This window comes from Amblyomma americanum, chromosome 2 (genome assembly GCF_052857255.1).
Source record: "Amblyomma americanum isolate KBUSLIRL-KWMA chromosome 2, ASM5285725v1, whole genome shotgun sequence".
NCBI classification, from domain to species: Eukaryota; Metazoa; Arthropoda; class Arachnida; order Ixodida; family Ixodidae; genus Amblyomma; species Amblyomma americanum.
In genome coordinates this window covers 83,412,204-83,428,194 of record NC_135498.1, presented here as the reverse complement: position 1 = coordinate 83,428,194, position 15,991 = coordinate 83,412,204, and the positions used below count along the sequence as shown (strand labels likewise).

The following is a 15,991-nucleotide window of genomic DNA, read 5'->3' as shown; positions in this document are numbered from 1 at the left end:
GGGCACGAGAGCGGAACGCCAGATCATGGAAAGTGCCGGCGTCCGTTACCATGCACAACAAGGCCAGAAAGTCGCTGTTCCGGACACGATCAGACAAACCCTAAGAGTCGACCCGATTCCACGGAACGTCCACCCAGAACGCAACCGGGAAGAAAAGTGGCCAGGGCCAGAGCTCTCCTACACAGCCACGGAGAAGAAACGGGGACAAGGTTCATTGACGCCGCGGAATACGCAGAACGCTCGCGATTCGCGGTTGCGGTCGTCGATTCGAGTGGCGAAACGCGCATAACGGCAAGTGTAGCGTGCGAGCGCGCAGAAGAAGCGGAGGAAGCGGCGGTGGCCCTCGCCCTCACGGATCCGACGTGCACCACAGTTGTCTGCGACTCGCGACAAACAGTCAAAAACTTTGCCAAAGGATGGATCCTGAGCAATCGAAAACTCCACTGGGAGAAAGCTTTTCCAACCAGAATCCAGTGGTTGCCGGCTCACATGGGAGAAGTATCAAACGCATATCGCAACCGAAACGAGACGGCACACACCAAGGCGCGCGAGCTCGCGAACCGCACCGGCGACCGTCGTCCATGGGAGAGCACCAAAGACTGTCTGACCAGCTACAACGAATTACCAAGGCCCTCTGCCTGGCCCGCCGAACCTTCCCTCCGCCCAACAAGCAGGACAGGGCGCACGCTGTGTCCCTCAAACAACTGCAAGCGCTCACGTACCCCAACCCGGCACAATACCAGACTCCACCCCGGAACATACCCGACGAATATATGCAAGGTCTGCCACACTGCTATAGCAACTTTACCCTACATGCTCTGGGACTGTAGCAAAAACCCTGACGGTGCTAACTCCGGAACCCTCTCGCCGCGGTGGGACGCTGCCTTGCGCAGCCCCAGCCTCGGTGACCAACTCTGTGCCGTCCAGCAGGCCCGCGAGGCGACGGCGAGGCAACACCTCGACGTCCCCACTTGGGAGACCTAAGGCCCCGTCGGCGAAAGCTCTGCAGGACTTTTAAATAAAGTTGTTACCAACCAAGTGGCGTAATTTGTCGAACGAAGTCGGGTTCATGATACTCTTCTAAAAACTTGGAGACAGACTAAACAAAGCTCACGCGATATTGAAAAACAATAGTAAGGATAACACTAGAGTGCATAAAGGAAATGTTAGTATTGCTTACACAACTCGAATCAAGGACAAACTTGCGGGAAAAAAAAGGAGGGACGATTCAGCGGGATATGTGATAACGAAAACATCTAAATGATGGTCTCTTACAGCACCTTAGTCGTTGGCGGCAGGCAGTTAGGTAAGGAGAAAACTATATCATCATTTGCTTGCACTGCAGGAGAAGTGGATAACGCAGGAGAGGTCTAATAGGGTGCCAGTGCAAGTGGCATTTGTGTTGCAGCAGAATTCACTCTGCTTGATAATTGCTATAATGAAGCAGAGAGCTTAATAATGAATTGTAATAATTGTCACTGTTTAATTTCGCGTACATGGTCGGTCATTATGACATAGACCGTGACGTATGCAAAGTCACAGGAGATCTAGCCGCGTCCAAAAGGCATGTGAAAGTGGCTTTTTTTTTTCTTTGCAAATCAGGTATACACGTCTAACATTGATCTCTCTAGCCGTCTGTTAGAAAAGTTGGTCCGGCGCATAAAGAATATTTTTAAAGACAAAAGTACTGCTCTGCTCCTGAATCTGCCATTCAACCCATTTCAATAGGCCTTATGCAAAAACTGGCTCCCCCTTGTGTTAAACGCGCGTTTCCGCCATGTTTGAGGATTCCGGATACCTTCCTCTTCCTGCCACGGCAAGAACGTTCCGGATGGTTACCGTCGTACACATTCCTACACTGTCCCCATAACCTACTCCTCTCGCCATACTTTCCACGGCAGCCCTCCATCTCCTTCTCAGGTAGCTACCCTTCAGTTGGTCCCCACGGCAACCACGCAGCGGTTGCACATTCTCACGCTCTCTCCTTATACCATCCTCCTTCCGCGGTAATCACCCTCCAGTTGGGGATTTCTCCGCTTCCGGCACCTCCTCCTCATTCCACAGTAACCACTTTTGCGGACGGTCACCGTTGTAACCATCCTCTGGTTACGCCTTCCTACGCTCTAGCAATAAAGCCTCCCTATAGAGTAACTACAGTCCGGGTGGCTTCCAGTCGCGAACGCCAACCGCTTGAGCTTTCTTACGCATTTATCATACCCTCCTCCTTCTAGGGTAACCATCCACCGGTCGGTAATTCCTCCCCTGCCCTGATACCCTCCTCCTGCCAAGGAAATCACCCTTCGGATGGTTCCTATGATTACCGCCCACCAGTTGCACATTTCTCCGCTCACGTCATACGTTCCTCCTTGCAAGAAGACCACCCTCTGAGTGGTTCCCAATGTAACACACCCACTCGTTACGCCGACTACTGCGACCAACTAACACATAATACTACGAAGCGAAACGCAAGAACGGACGCTCAACAGCTGTTGCTGCGAAATGCAAGGAAGATAAGAGTAGGTGGTTGGCTGAAATACGGCGGCACACAAAGCCAATTAGTGGATAGCAGCGACTCTTGGACTGCAGTAGGGATGAAAGAGATCCCCTCATTGTAAAAGCCTTGGCTTTACCCCTGCGTATAGTCGTCACAAATTTTAATGGAGTTAGTACTAGTCGTAGAACCTGAGTATTAGGAACAGATAATTAATGGTCCGTCAGAGTAACAGACTGTAATGCAAAGTGAAAATTCATAGACACCAAAATACGTCATGTGTTGGCAACTCGATAGCAGTTAGAAGCTGCTGAGGCCCTTGCTCGAAGTAAAGACACATCCGGTCTGGTGACGCCATTTCCTTTCAGCCTGAGGGCGAATTTTACTAACAATGGTACATGTTGTTTTTCCAGATCGAACATTTAATTCTATCGCAATAAAAAATTAGCGGAGCCGCACAACGTCAGGAGTGGAAGTGAAACAAGGAGAATTCCTGGGCTGCAGCTGCCAAAGCTGGGGCGCGCTTCCTCTCTCACCCTAGGCTTATAAACATTATTGGCAAAGGCGTTCGTCCTGCATGTAAAACAGCCTAGGTAGTGGCAATAATACGCACTAGGCTGCAGCGCATCTCCAACATTGGTGCTCGACTTATATGCAGTGTTCATTCTCCATTCTTTTTGTCCGCCGTGAAGGAAAGCAGAAAACCACTTGCGACCGATAGGGTCAATGAGTAACTTTAGCTGATGAATCCAATTTATCAGCTCGAAGACAGCGTTGTTACTGCAACGGATGGATGACTTCCTGTGCACCAAATGGACGGTCTTTCACATAGGGCGACAGCATGTGAGACGGACCGTCTTTAAACGCGCTGCAATTTCAGGGCGTTGGAAATATCAGGAGGCCACCTGCCACCTCTAGCTGCTTGCAGTGCGCGCTTTGCGTTAAGAATTTTCTAAGGGACTGCACCTCAGGATGTTGTATTTATTTGTGAAGTGGTTTAGCTGTTGAACGCGATAGCGTCAAGGAGCTCGTGTCGCGCCCTCCACTACGGCACCTCTTCCTTTCTTCTTTCACTCCCTCCTTTATCCCTGCCCCTACGGCGCGGTTCAGGTGTCCAACGATATATGAGACAGATACTGCGTCATTTATTTTCTCCAAAAACCAATTATTATTATTATCAAAATGCGGCGTCGGCCTGAGCGAAAAATTCGCACAGAAGCAACCTAGGAAGCATGTGGGCCACCTAGGTCATATGACCTTGTGGCATCATCACAACCTGTGTGCGAGATTGAGAGTAAACAGACCACTATGGCAGGTGGCAGCAAAACGATGATTGGCAGCGAGAGGTTCCTCGGGAAGAGCAATCTAGATCGCATAAACCCCATTGGCACAGTAGCGCATCGGTTAAGTGCACAACTGTCCCAGGAGAGGTTTCTGTACTCCCACGGATTTATGAATGTAAAGTACAGATTTACAAGTTGTGCATATATGAGCATCAAACCATTAAATCTATCGCGTCAGTGCTTCAAGCCGGAGCTTACCCTGCTTTTTTTTCTTTTACTTTGGTTTTCATTGATGATAATTCGTTCAGGAAGCGACAAGCAGTAGTTTCATGCTCACCGCATTGGCGTCAGCCTTGAATGTCCATTCATCTCCTTCAAGTGGCATTAAAGGCTTGAACTCAGGCTGCGTAGTTCCCACCTCCAAAGAGGACGGGAAAAAGAAAATTTATTTGGTATTCTATTGATTTTTCCACTTTCTGTGTCGATTTTGAGGCTAAACAAACAATTTCGACTTTCTTACGTTACAACGCAGGGACAACTATGACTAGAGATCGGAATTCGTCCAGAATACTGCGGTTCTTTTCGTTCACAAAGTACAGATGCAGCGATATAGTGGCGCGTAATTTCACAGAACTCGAGTGCGAGGTTCCCTCAAGAAGAAAAATAATTTAAACAAACAAGAACTTATTGTCTATATCTGTATCGCTAAGCAGTGCAACGTAGAACGCACAAAAATAGTAGTATTCCCGCAAATCTTTAGTTTGCGCCCCTTCTATGAAACCTCAAAAAGCAGTGAAACCTGGTAATATTTGTTTGTGCAAGGTATTTATTATTCTAAAACAGGCATAAACTACGAAAAGTATATCCAGGCGCCACACTATACTATACCAAAGCAACTGCACCACTGCTTGAAGATCAGGAAATTTCCTTCTAAGTGTGACTTCTTCCTTTATTCTTTTTTCTGTTAGAGCTATTCGCGACTGTAATAGTTTGCCATTCAGCATCGTAAGTATTTTATCAAATAATTCTTTTTTGCCATGACTTGAAGACATTTATTCATGTGTAATTAAATCTGTAACCCACGTGCTGTAACGCCCGACGGGGCGACGCAGGTGACACCTAAGTGAAAATACACAGAAAAGGTAACTTGGCTTGCTGTATTAGTTTTACAGCGACAGCGGTTAAAAGCTAGTTCCCTACGGTTCGCGTCATAGTAGATTTAGCTGTGCGTAACCGCAGCATGGTTCCCACGGAAACCGCTCTGCGGTTGGTTACCGAGGAAGGAGGGAAGTATAGCGAGACTGATGTAGTGCTTAATCGGAGGGTTGTAATCACAGGAATTATGCGGAGGTTGGTTATCGTGATATCAGGAGAGCATAGGAAGAGCTTTGGTATCGCGGGACCGGAGCCTGTTTGCCACGACAACCGCGAAAGAAAGATGATATGGCGAGAGTGTAGGGATGCCAAACCGGAGGGCAACTGCCATGGGAACAACCCATAATGTGGTTACCGTGGAAGGAGGGGGGCATGGCGAAAGCGTAAGAATGCGGAACAAGAGGGTGGTTGCCAAGGTGTTTCCTGATGGGAGGAAATCCCCAAATACAGTAATTCTTTGGAGTCCCACCTGATGCCTCGATTAGTCAAGGCTTGGTTTTCTACCCCGGTGCCCCTGCGAAAACCTCTTTGGAAATCCCTTTGAGCCGCACTGGAACCCTCACAAAACTGCTCAATTACATAGTTACCTACAAAACCTCGAGAACACTCATTTTACTAAAACAGAAAAGGTAAAATTTTCATTTCGCATTGGAATAGCGAGAAGGCATGAATTGCTTTGTTTTTAACGATAATAAGGCGTAGGGGCTCAAGATATAAACGAAATAACAAAGGTGACAGTGGGCAGCCCTTTCGAACCGATGACTGAAGGAGACTAGGTTTGGTAACCTTTTGATTAACAATCTTGTTGTGTATGCTATATAACATCATTCTATGCGTTCTATGTCTTTTAGCAAGACATCACTAATGTTTGCGCTTTTTAAGACTTCGAACAAAACATCATGACGCACCTTATCAAAAGCTTTTTTTCTATATAAGTATGAATAAGAGCCGCTTGGCCAACCTCGTCTGACACCGTCTCTAACACCGAACGTACGATATGGGTGTGGTGACTGGTTCAAGCAGAATAAAGGTGGACCTATAGGCAATTTGCTGTGGGCTTTGACTTAGTGAAGTGTCTTAGAGACCTGTACTGATGTGTAGATGAGTAGATTTGAGCATGATTATTGGGAATTAGGTAGTTGTGTGAGTACTGAGTAGGAAATGCGAACGGGACCGGATAACGCTATCGCGTTCCACTCTTAAATGCGAAGGTTAAGTGTCCACTAAATTGTATATGGCACTACGCAGTATATGGCACTACGGGATTAACGACGAGCACGTTGGCGTCTACCGTCGTCCACGATGCCGAAATACTGCCCTGCACCTTGTTGTACTCAAAAAGGGCCCAGGGATAACCAAAGAAACAAGTGAGGAAACCAACTCCGTACATTTTATTTTATTTCTCGCCGGGAGCCCGATGCGAGGCAGCCGGGAAGCCGCTTGCGGGTGCTGAGTGTTTTTCGAGAGGTGGTCATTACATCGTAGACGAAGTCAGAAAACAAATATCATGTGCTGAACTAAAAAAAGCCCAAAACTGAGCTCTTTGCTTCTCTTGTATTTGCTGAGGAGCACTCCTGTCTTCTAGTAGTTTGGCGTGCTGTGTTGACAGTAGTTCCTGACGCGGGGATTAGTTTTTGCGTCTGCCGCCGGGGTCATGCGCCTGTTTTTTATCCTTAACGTTTGATTTGCTTTTATGCAAGTCGTATGCATTCTTTCGTTTGCGAAGGGGAACAAGCTATTTGATCCGCAACGAATCGACCATCTCGTGGCCTTAGTGTCAGCAACTAGGTACCTAGTAGGCCGCGCAAATCGTTCATTCACCTCTCGTGGTCGGCTGCTCGATCTTCGCGTATTTTACGAAGATCGAATTTTAAAAGCCATGGTGCGCGCCCACATTGCAGCGTCGGCCATCACTCTGCCGAACACGATCTATCGTGCAGCGCAGAAATGCGAGCAACAGCCCAGATGATCAGGTCGATTTCAAGCGGTAGTTTCACTATGAAGAGATCTCGGGCTGAGATCGCCGTGCATTGCAGAGGACCATCAAGGCTCAGCCAAAGTCAAACCTTCAGTTCATGTTTGGAGAGTCGGTGGATGGTCAGTGTTCAGAACAATGGTCAAGCAATTGGACACGTCAGGGTCAAGGCCAAGGTCATTCCAAGGTCAAATGAAGGTCAAGCCGGGGACGTCAAGGCCGCGTAAAGGTCAACCAAAATCTGGTGGCGTGACCGACTTTGAGTTCGAGGTCCAGGTCTCTCATTTCAAGGTCAAGTCAAGGTCGCCACGGTCATCAGGGTCAAGTCAAGGTCAACCAAAATCTGTTCACGTTATCTACTCTTCGCTCTCCGAGGAGCCGAAACGCGCCGTTTACGTGATAGGGCTTGCCCTCGTGCCCTCCTTATGCGAGTACATAACGAGAGGGACGCCTCCTAAACCGAGTATATAAGGGAAGGAGCGCCGGCGCGCCTAGGCACGAAGACTTCCCGTGCTAGGCCGTGACGTCACGCCTTCAGGCCAGCATAACAGAAGCGGCGGAGACACCTAGCAGTCAGAGCCACGGAGTAGCTCGCTGAAGAAGTGTCGCGCCGCACGAGGAACAGCCGGCGCTTAGCGGTGCCTGACGATCCGGATGACATTGCGATTCGGCAGGAGAGTCTGCGGAGAATACGTGAACAGGCACAGAGAGCAGCGAAGACGGTGGAACAGCGGTAGGAAGGTCTCGCCAAACGGCGCCGTGCCGACGCAGGTCGGCGGTAACGCCGAGCGGCTGATGCACTCGCCGCCTCGACATCGGAGACGCCGCCGTCGGATAATGAAGAACAATAAGAATCAAGCCGGCCAACGCCACCGTGAAGCTACCGCTTCTCCCTCGGTTTAACCAAACCTAAACCACAGTTAATATGTTTTTCTAACGCGCCTAAGCTACACTTGGGCTGTGCATGAGGTGCGCATCTACCCCATTATGCGCACAGTCGTTTATAATAGCACACATTCTCTCCCGCAGTCACCATCTATGCACACAATCAATCCACACAGTCCACATCACAGTCCACTCCAGAAGTCACCATCTATGCACATTTTCAGTCAAAGAAGAAAATAGGTCATTGTAGTGCCACAATACATACACACATTCACTCACCAGTATAACGTAGTCCACTCCGGAAGACACCATCTACGCACATATTCAATCACAGTAGGCCATAGTCCCGTTCCTGCTGTCACCATTTAGAAGCAAGATCCGTTTCCTGCAGAAATGTTTAAAAAAAAAGGCTTCAGGGCATTATTAATATAGAAGGGACGATACGGTGGAGCAACTGCGGGCAGATAAAGCAAGGCTAACCCCACCTGTAGCATTCAACACCTCAACATCTCGACCTCTACCTCATGAGGTGCGCGCTAGTGAAGGGCTACGGATTAAATTTGACCACCTGGGAATCTTTAATGCGCGCTGAATTTTCAACACAGGGGCGTTTTCGTTCTTCGCCTCCATGACAAAAACGGCCGCCACCGCCGGGACTGCACACGAGTCCTTTGGCTCAGCAGGCCAACGCCTTAGCCGCCGAGCCACCACGGCGAGTTGATCAGCTCGCTATCACCAGACTTTTTAGGTGTTATGTGATTCTCACAACAGCTCATAACATACCTAAAGCTCGTCTAATTCTTGCGCACTGTGCTCTCTGTGTGCAGTGAAACGGCACAACGTAACTGAATGGCCATGGAAACTAAGCTGACCCAGCACCATCGAACGGTCTCAAGCACTTTAGAAAAACTAGCAATTAGCAAGTTTCACCAAGGCGTACGGGTAATCTTTTGTCCAGTCGCGAAACAAGGTCGTCCATGCGATGCGGGCGCGGACACATTACCTCAACCTCATCGATATGACCGTCGGGGCAAGAAAAAAAAGAACAGAGTACAACTGAAGAACCGTCCGAGATTGAAATTTTAAAACGCAAAGAAAAGGTATACCTGTACTTGTTTAGTACACTTGCTGGTCTTCAACGTCGCCAGGCTGACATACGACTCCGTTGTGAATTTCTATCCTTGCTTCCGGGGCCTCTCTGACAGCATTTTAGACGCATAATAGGTATCCATGAAGTCGACCGCAAATGTGGGCAACACAGAAAGGTCCACGAACCACTCTCCCTCATTATTTTTCCTTTCAACATTAAAACAGAAAGATCGCCAAACCGAAAAAGCCTCTCACATGGTCCGCACCAGACAATCCCGTGACCGAAATCCCCCAACATGGCGTCGTTTACATCTTTTGGTTTTCTTGGTAGATGGCAGCATTTTTGCATAAGGTATATAAACCGACAGCAGGGGCTATTTGGTATATCATTTTTGCAGCACTATGCTATGTCATGTACAGGATTGCGAAAATTCCCATTCCAGTGGCACCTGGGTTACTTCAGCGATGAATATATGCCTACCAACCGAGGCTTTGACAGCTTCTGCGGCTTCCATACAGGTCCGGAGGATTACTACTCCCACATTCTGAAGTGGGTAAGGACCGTCACGCACCCAGCGTAGTATATACGTGAGTAAAAAAGATAGGCAACAGGGAATCCGCATTCATTTCTTGATCAATCTGTAAGTATGCATGGCGACCACTGTTTCTGTTTGCTATCTAGCTTTCCTATTGGCATATGATATTCAAATGCCATTCTTAAATTTAGTGCGCAAGTATACAGAAAATTCGTGATATTGTGTAAAGAGTTTATTCCCTTTCACATTGTTCTCTACTCAATATGACAAGGCGAATGGCCATGTGCACATTTGTTGCCCGGACAGTTCTTGGCCGTCTTTCACAGCATTTTCACAAATTCAGCGCTGAAACAAAAATCATTACTCACCTTCCTGTGCTTTCTCTCTCTCTTGCTCGCGCGGAGAGCTGTTCTGGACTACTTTGCGTTCTGTCTTTCTTTGTTCTCTTTTCCTTTTACTGCTTTGAACGGTGGCAGTCGCCAGCATGGGTTTGCCATTTCTTTTTTTTCTCTGCTGGCTTCACGTACCTCTTTCGCACAAGAGAAAAATAAACGTGTGAAGCACAGTCTAAGTTTACTGCATTCAGGCAGTGCATGTCAGCACAGAAGCTCATGCGTTAACCGCTTTATGCAGGATGGCCAGGTGGGACTAGACTTCTGGAAGAACATCGAACCTTTGGTAACTGACAACGCCACGTATTCGACCACACTGTTCACCGAACGTGCCAAATCTATAATAACCAACAGAGATAAATCGAAGGTGCGAGTGCGTTGTTTGCTTCACAACATATTGATAGTTTTGTTGCATAATACAGAATATGTGGCCGACATGGATATCGCTGATAATTTGTTGTTATTGTTTATTTTTTTAATGTTTTAGGCTTAGGCTCTGTGAGGCTGCATACCGGAAAAAAGGCTTTGTTCTGATGCGGCAATATTAATCGTGATAAAAAAGCTCCTTCGAATAAGCAGTGCAATGCTTTTGGACACCTTATGTCATTCTGCTATTCTGCTTTATGCCATTCTGAACACTCTAGGTGATATGTTCTTTTTGGGAAAGTGTAAACAACGTAAAAGAGTGAGGGATATCTTTGTGGCCCTACACGGCGCGCCTAGCAGAGCGGGAGCACAAGGCGTTCAAATCTCCCGCTCATGGTGTTTACATCTATCAGGAGGCACAGCTCATTTGTTTTCCTCATTCTTCCTGCGACCAGCAAAACGGAACGTGCACGTACACATATCTCATGACGCCTTCTAATTTTGTTGAGCAGAAGCGTACGCATCAGCATTGTCTTGACATGAACCTCAGATTTGAAAACGCTTCGCTGCCGAAGAATCTGTGCTGCTCTGGTTCACCTTTGCTGAAGTATTTCGCTTACGGTTCACCCTCTAAGGAGGAACTGCCCGTGATCTCTCAATGGGAGGCTGGTAGCCTGCGAGGCAATTCTGATTCCACCAAGGCTTCAAATGCGAGAAGGGTTCAAGAATGACCTCGTGGTCACAATGAAATTCCTGGTCAGAACACAATGCTAATTGGCTTACAGGGTCGTGATGTCAATTCATTACCCGTACATAGTGCCGTTGAGGACAGAAAAAAAATTTCGCTGGAAAGCAAGATTGTCTAGGTAACCCAAGTCTGGAACCCCTGTTCTTTCGTTCTTGAGCCTCCTGCGCCACCCCTCGACCATTGAGAGAACTCGGTTTTAGCGCTATAACGGCAGGCATTGTTTGAGCGTTTCGCACTGCAGAGCAGGATAGAGCAAGTAACTGCATGTAGTCAATTAAAATAAGCAATTGGCATTAGCAGTTAATGTTGCCTTTGAACAAAGCCTGTGCTTACGAGCAACCGAAAGTCGCTTGACGTGCGTACTGGCGCTCCCTTGCGGCGGCAGCCAGAACTACGAGTGCTATGGAGTACGCCGGCGAGGCTAAGAGATGGCGCGCGAAATGCGGCCTGCGTGTTAGAGTGGAGGCGGGAGCCTCGGAGCGGACGACCCAACCGACTGCATCCGAAAGCGCCGGTCCTGAAGAGCGGTCGGCCGGCCCTAGGAAAACACACACCCCGTCGACAAATGGAACTGGCCGGGAAGAAACCGAACACAGCCGATGCGGTCGGGGCAGCGGGACCAGCCCCAGCAGACCAAGGTGTCCGGGCGAGCTCCGGAACAAGGACAGGCCTCACACAGGCGCCTTCACCTTGGGACCAACCGATGTATTGGGAACAGCTGCCCCCCAGGACGCAGCTGCCGCTGTCGGCGGCCCCATGGCATCTGGGCACGATGCGGAGCAATGTGATGACATCGCACGGTGGCCCAACCCCTCTCCAGGCGACGCCGCACCTCTCGCAATTGGCTCACCCGGGGGGAGTGCCCGGCGACCTTTTCCAGATGGTAGGCGACTTCGTCCGACACCACATACGGCAGCAGTGGCCGCGGCAAGCGCAGTAAGGGGCGCGCAGCAGCGTCGCCGCCCTGCACCTCGGCGCAAGAAGCAAAGAAGCTTCAGAGTTGGCTTTCTCAATCTGCACGGCGCTCGACGAGAACAAAAGTGGGCGGAACTGTACAGCGCGCTTCGGACAGAGGAAGTATCCGTATACGCGGTTGCCGAAACCCACCTCCGCGATCTCGAGGAGCCTCCCATCGACCCGAGCTGGTGTTGGGCGGGAAAGAACAGATTGGGTGAAAGTCGGAAAGGTGGAGGTGTGGGAGTGATGTGGCGCCGTGATTTGGAGTGGCAGGCGCAAGAGTGCAGTGATCGTGTGGGTCATGACGAGGCATGCAGCGACCACTTATGGGTGGTAGGCGATCTTCTTGGGGTCCCCACAGCGCTATGCGTGGTATATCTTTCCGTACGCAGCAGTCGTCCGGACACTAACCGTGGTTTAGTGGAGTGCGTCTGCAGAGACGCTCACCTGGTTGCAAAGGACAGGGAGGTGATCATTCTTGGGGACTTCAACGGCCACCTCTCTGAGCTTGACGGATACACTGACGCTAACGGTGACCTTCTCCTCTGGCTGGCGGAACAGCTCCAGCTCAACATCGCTAATCTAGACTCGAGATGCAACGGTCAGTATACGTGGTGCGCCAGAAACAGTGCAACATGTATTGACTATGCGCTGGTATCGCCTCGTCTTCTGAGCCTTATGCAGCACCTCCACATTGATGAAGAGGGGTTGGTTAGCATGGGCAGCGACCATAATCGTCTGCGTCTGGACTTCACCCACACACATCGTCGGAAAAACAGACCCCAACGGTCGAAAGCTCTCTACCTTCCGGTAAGGCAGATGGAGGTCGTCGCCAAGGAATTCGAAGAGAGCCAGAGGCGGCTAGGAGCCGCTACATACGGCGAGTACATGGAAGCCTTGCGTGCGATAATGCGCTCACATATGGTCCACAAGGGACATAGGCAAGCCTACAAGAAGCCATGGTGGGACAGGCAGGTGGCAGAGGCATGGCAAGCGCGCCGGGACGCGAACCGCGCCCATCGCAGGGCGGTGAAAGATAAGGACCAGGGTGCAGCAGCAGTGGCATGGGACATGTACCTGAAACGCAAACATGAAATGCAATCACTGGTGCAGGCAAAGTTGGCTGCCGCAAATCTCAAGCAAATGCAAACCCTGCGGGCAGAGGGCAAGTCGGCGGCTCAGAAATTCTGGCGGTATGTCAGCTCCCTGGACAGGGAAAGGGTGGGGCCAACAGAAATGGTCGATAGTGCCACGGGACAGCCCATCACCGACCTGCAACAACACGTCACGGACTACTTCTCAGGCCTCTATGGGCCACCAGCCTGCATGCCTGAGGACAAGCTTGAAGGGTCATCGCCCTCAGCTCCATCCCAGGACCAACCAGATATCGCATGGGAGGTCACACTGCCAGGCATGAACCGGGCACTGGGCCGCATCAGCGCTTGCACAGCCACGGGACCCGATGGAATACCAGCTCGCCTACTAAAACTACTCGGTCCAAACTCGAGAGAACAGCTGGCCGAGTTGTTTACCACCATTATTAACGGCGGAGACATACCCGAGGACTGGCGCAATGGCAGGGTGGTGCTCCTGCTGAAGCCCGGCGGTAATGCGGCCCACATCGGCGACTACCGGGCACTCACGGTCACTAGCGTGGTGTACCGAGTTTTCATGCAAGTCTTGAAAGCGTGGATCAGCGGATGGGCAGAATCAGCGCACGTCCTAACGGAGCTGCAGAATGGGTTTCGTCCGGGCAGACGGCTAGAAGACAACCTCTTCGTACTCACCAGCTGTACAGAAATTGCCAGGAAGGAAGGCAGGAGACTCATCTGCTGCTTTCTGGACGTCGAAAAGGCCTATGATAACGTCCCGCACGAAACTCTCTTCCATCGCCTTGGTACTCTGGGAATGGCACCACCACTTCTCGAGACGATAAAGAGGTTGTACAGGGAAAACGTAGTCACAGCCGTTTTTGGCAATGTGCATTCGGAACGGGTCTACGTACACAGGGGGCTTCGGCAGGGATGTCCATTGTCTCCCCTCCTCTACCTCCTGTATGTGGCCGGACTAGAAAAGGCACTCCTGCAGGCAAACCTGGGATTCGGCCTTAAGTACAGCACCACAGGAATTGACAACTCCAGCCGACTGCCGGGTCTTGCCTTTGCTGATGATTTGGTAATCATGGGAGAAAACACAGAGGATGTGCAAAAAATGCTAGACATTTGTGCCGTGGAGCTGCGAAGCCTTGGCCTCAAGTTCAACCAGCGAAAATGCAGGGTTGTTCAGCTGGCAGGCGAGGCGAATGATCAGCTATCGCTGACGTTGAATGAAGAGACCCTGACAGTCGACAGATCGTATAAATACCTGGGCATAAATTTGTGTGCTGAGACTGACATGTTCAGACTGCACGAGGCTAAGGTCCGTCAATCTGCACTTCGAGCGCAATGCATCCTCCGACGTCGGTGCCTGTGGGGGTGCCACCAGTACACCATGGTCCGCGACCTCTGGAAGCTCGCGCACGTGCCAGGACTCACATTCGCCAACGCGGTGGTCTGCCTCCCATCAGCCACCAGAAATTGGTTAGAGCGCAGACAAACAGAGGTCGGCCGCACTGCAGTCGGATGTCATGGACGGGTGGCCAATGCAGCCATTCAAGGCGACCTGGGATGGTCTAGTTTTGAGGCAAGGGAGGCATGCAGCAAGCTGGAGTACCGCGGTCGACTGCAGTTCATGAGCCACAACCGATGGGCAAGGCGGGTCTTTGAATACCTCGCTGCGACATGCCTACGCACTACATGGGTGAAGCGCCTCCACAAGATAGAAGGCAAGTATGGACTTTTCCAGACACCCATAAGTGCCGAATCGGCAACGGCATGGAAACAGGAGGCAAGGAGACGGGTCCAGGAAAAAGAGAATCGCCAATGGCTGCAGGCGCTCGCGGAAAAACCGACACTGGCAGTGTACCGCGAGTGCAAAAACAGCATCGGACCTGAAAAGATTTTTGACAACGGCCTGGGTAGCGCATTGCTGTTTGAGGCCCGTGCCGGAGCGCTGCGAACACTGGTGTACCGCCGTCACTTCGACGCAACACCAGAAGCACAGGCAGCAATATGCCGAGCGTGTGGCGACGCGGAAGAAACCATCGAGCACCTGGTGATGTCGTGCCAGAGACTCCATCCAATGCCGACAGAGGGCACCACATTCCCACAGGCGCTCGGGTTTCACGGTCCTGCAGTGGACGACGAAGGAGACAGCTCCAAGGTCAAAAGCGAGGGGGTGCTGCGAACCAAGCGTCGACTAACTCTTTGGTGGAGCACTGTGTTTAAAAGCGCGAAGCCGCAGAGTCGGAAGTGAACGTTGTCGACGAGCGAACCCCCCCCCCCCGTCCACCTCCTGACTTTAGCCTTTGCGTGTTTTTTCTTCTTTTTTTTCTTCTTTTTCCTTTTTTTTTGTGCGTTTTATCTTTATTTCTCTCCTGGTGTGCTTCCATCTTCTTGTTTTTTTGTTTTTTTTTTGGCCGGGTGCCCAACCTAGTGGTGCCCACCCGTTACAAAGGGCAAGGCCTCAGGTATCTATCTATCTAAGGCGCCTCGATGCGCGCGCCCTCTTGGAGGGGAGCGCGCGCAACGAGGCGTCTTGTGCCTGCGCCGACTAGCCTGATGTTGGGAGAAACGATTAGGGAGTTTTATAATAGGTGACCCCAAGGCTTGGGGTCCCCAAGGAAATAGCGGGCCCCAGCGCTGCGTACTACTGTGCCGGTGAGTTTTAGAGTAGAGGTCTGCGTTACGCAGCCGGGCCAGGCTTGCGTTTATCGATTGCAGGGCCACTACGGCAAACCAAGAAGATACTCGATCTTAAAATATATTCAAGTATATTCGTTTGTTTCTTGACCACAAACTGTTATTAATGAAGACATACAACTTAAGAGTAAAAACTATAACCAGAGAGTATTTTTAAATAGCCTTTTTTTATCGATGCGAAATCGGTCAGCCATGACATCCCTATGGCGATCAAACGATATGAGTACTCGCTAAGCCTAGCAGCTCTGTAAACACGGAAGCAATCTGAAAATTTAGCGTGTTCTATCGCTAAACTTTTGTGGTTCAGATAAGTT

General features: G+C 50.2%; 2 protein-coding genes across 2 annotated transcripts in view; both read left to right on the top strand.

The window, feature by feature from the left end:
* The window catches only part of LOC144121534 (arylsulfatase B-like), a 66,704-nt gene that overhangs the window by 32,940 nt on the left and 17,773 nt on the right, over positions 1-15,991 (top strand). The window contains exons 5-6 of the mRNA XM_077654795.1: positions 9,322-9,432; positions 10,048-10,173. Of these exons, the coding sequence (XP_077510921.1) occupies positions 9,322-9,432; positions 10,048-10,173 (237 nt within the window). The remainder of the gene's footprint in view (positions 1-9,321; positions 9,433-10,047; positions 10,174-15,991) is intronic.
* LOC144118371 (uncharacterized) lies at positions 13,196-15,231 on the top strand. Its single transcript, XM_077651322.1, has one exon. It carries the CDS (start codon positions 13,204-13,206, stop codon positions 15,229-15,231), a length of 2,028 nt encoding a protein of 675 aa, XP_077507448.1. The 5' UTR covers positions 13,196-13,203.

Excerpts from the sequence above, each read along its gene's own strand:
- LOC144118371 (XM_077651322.1), top strand. The coding sequence starts at position 13,204 with ATGCCTGAGGACAAGCTTGAAGGGTCATCGCCCTCAGCTCCATCCCAG.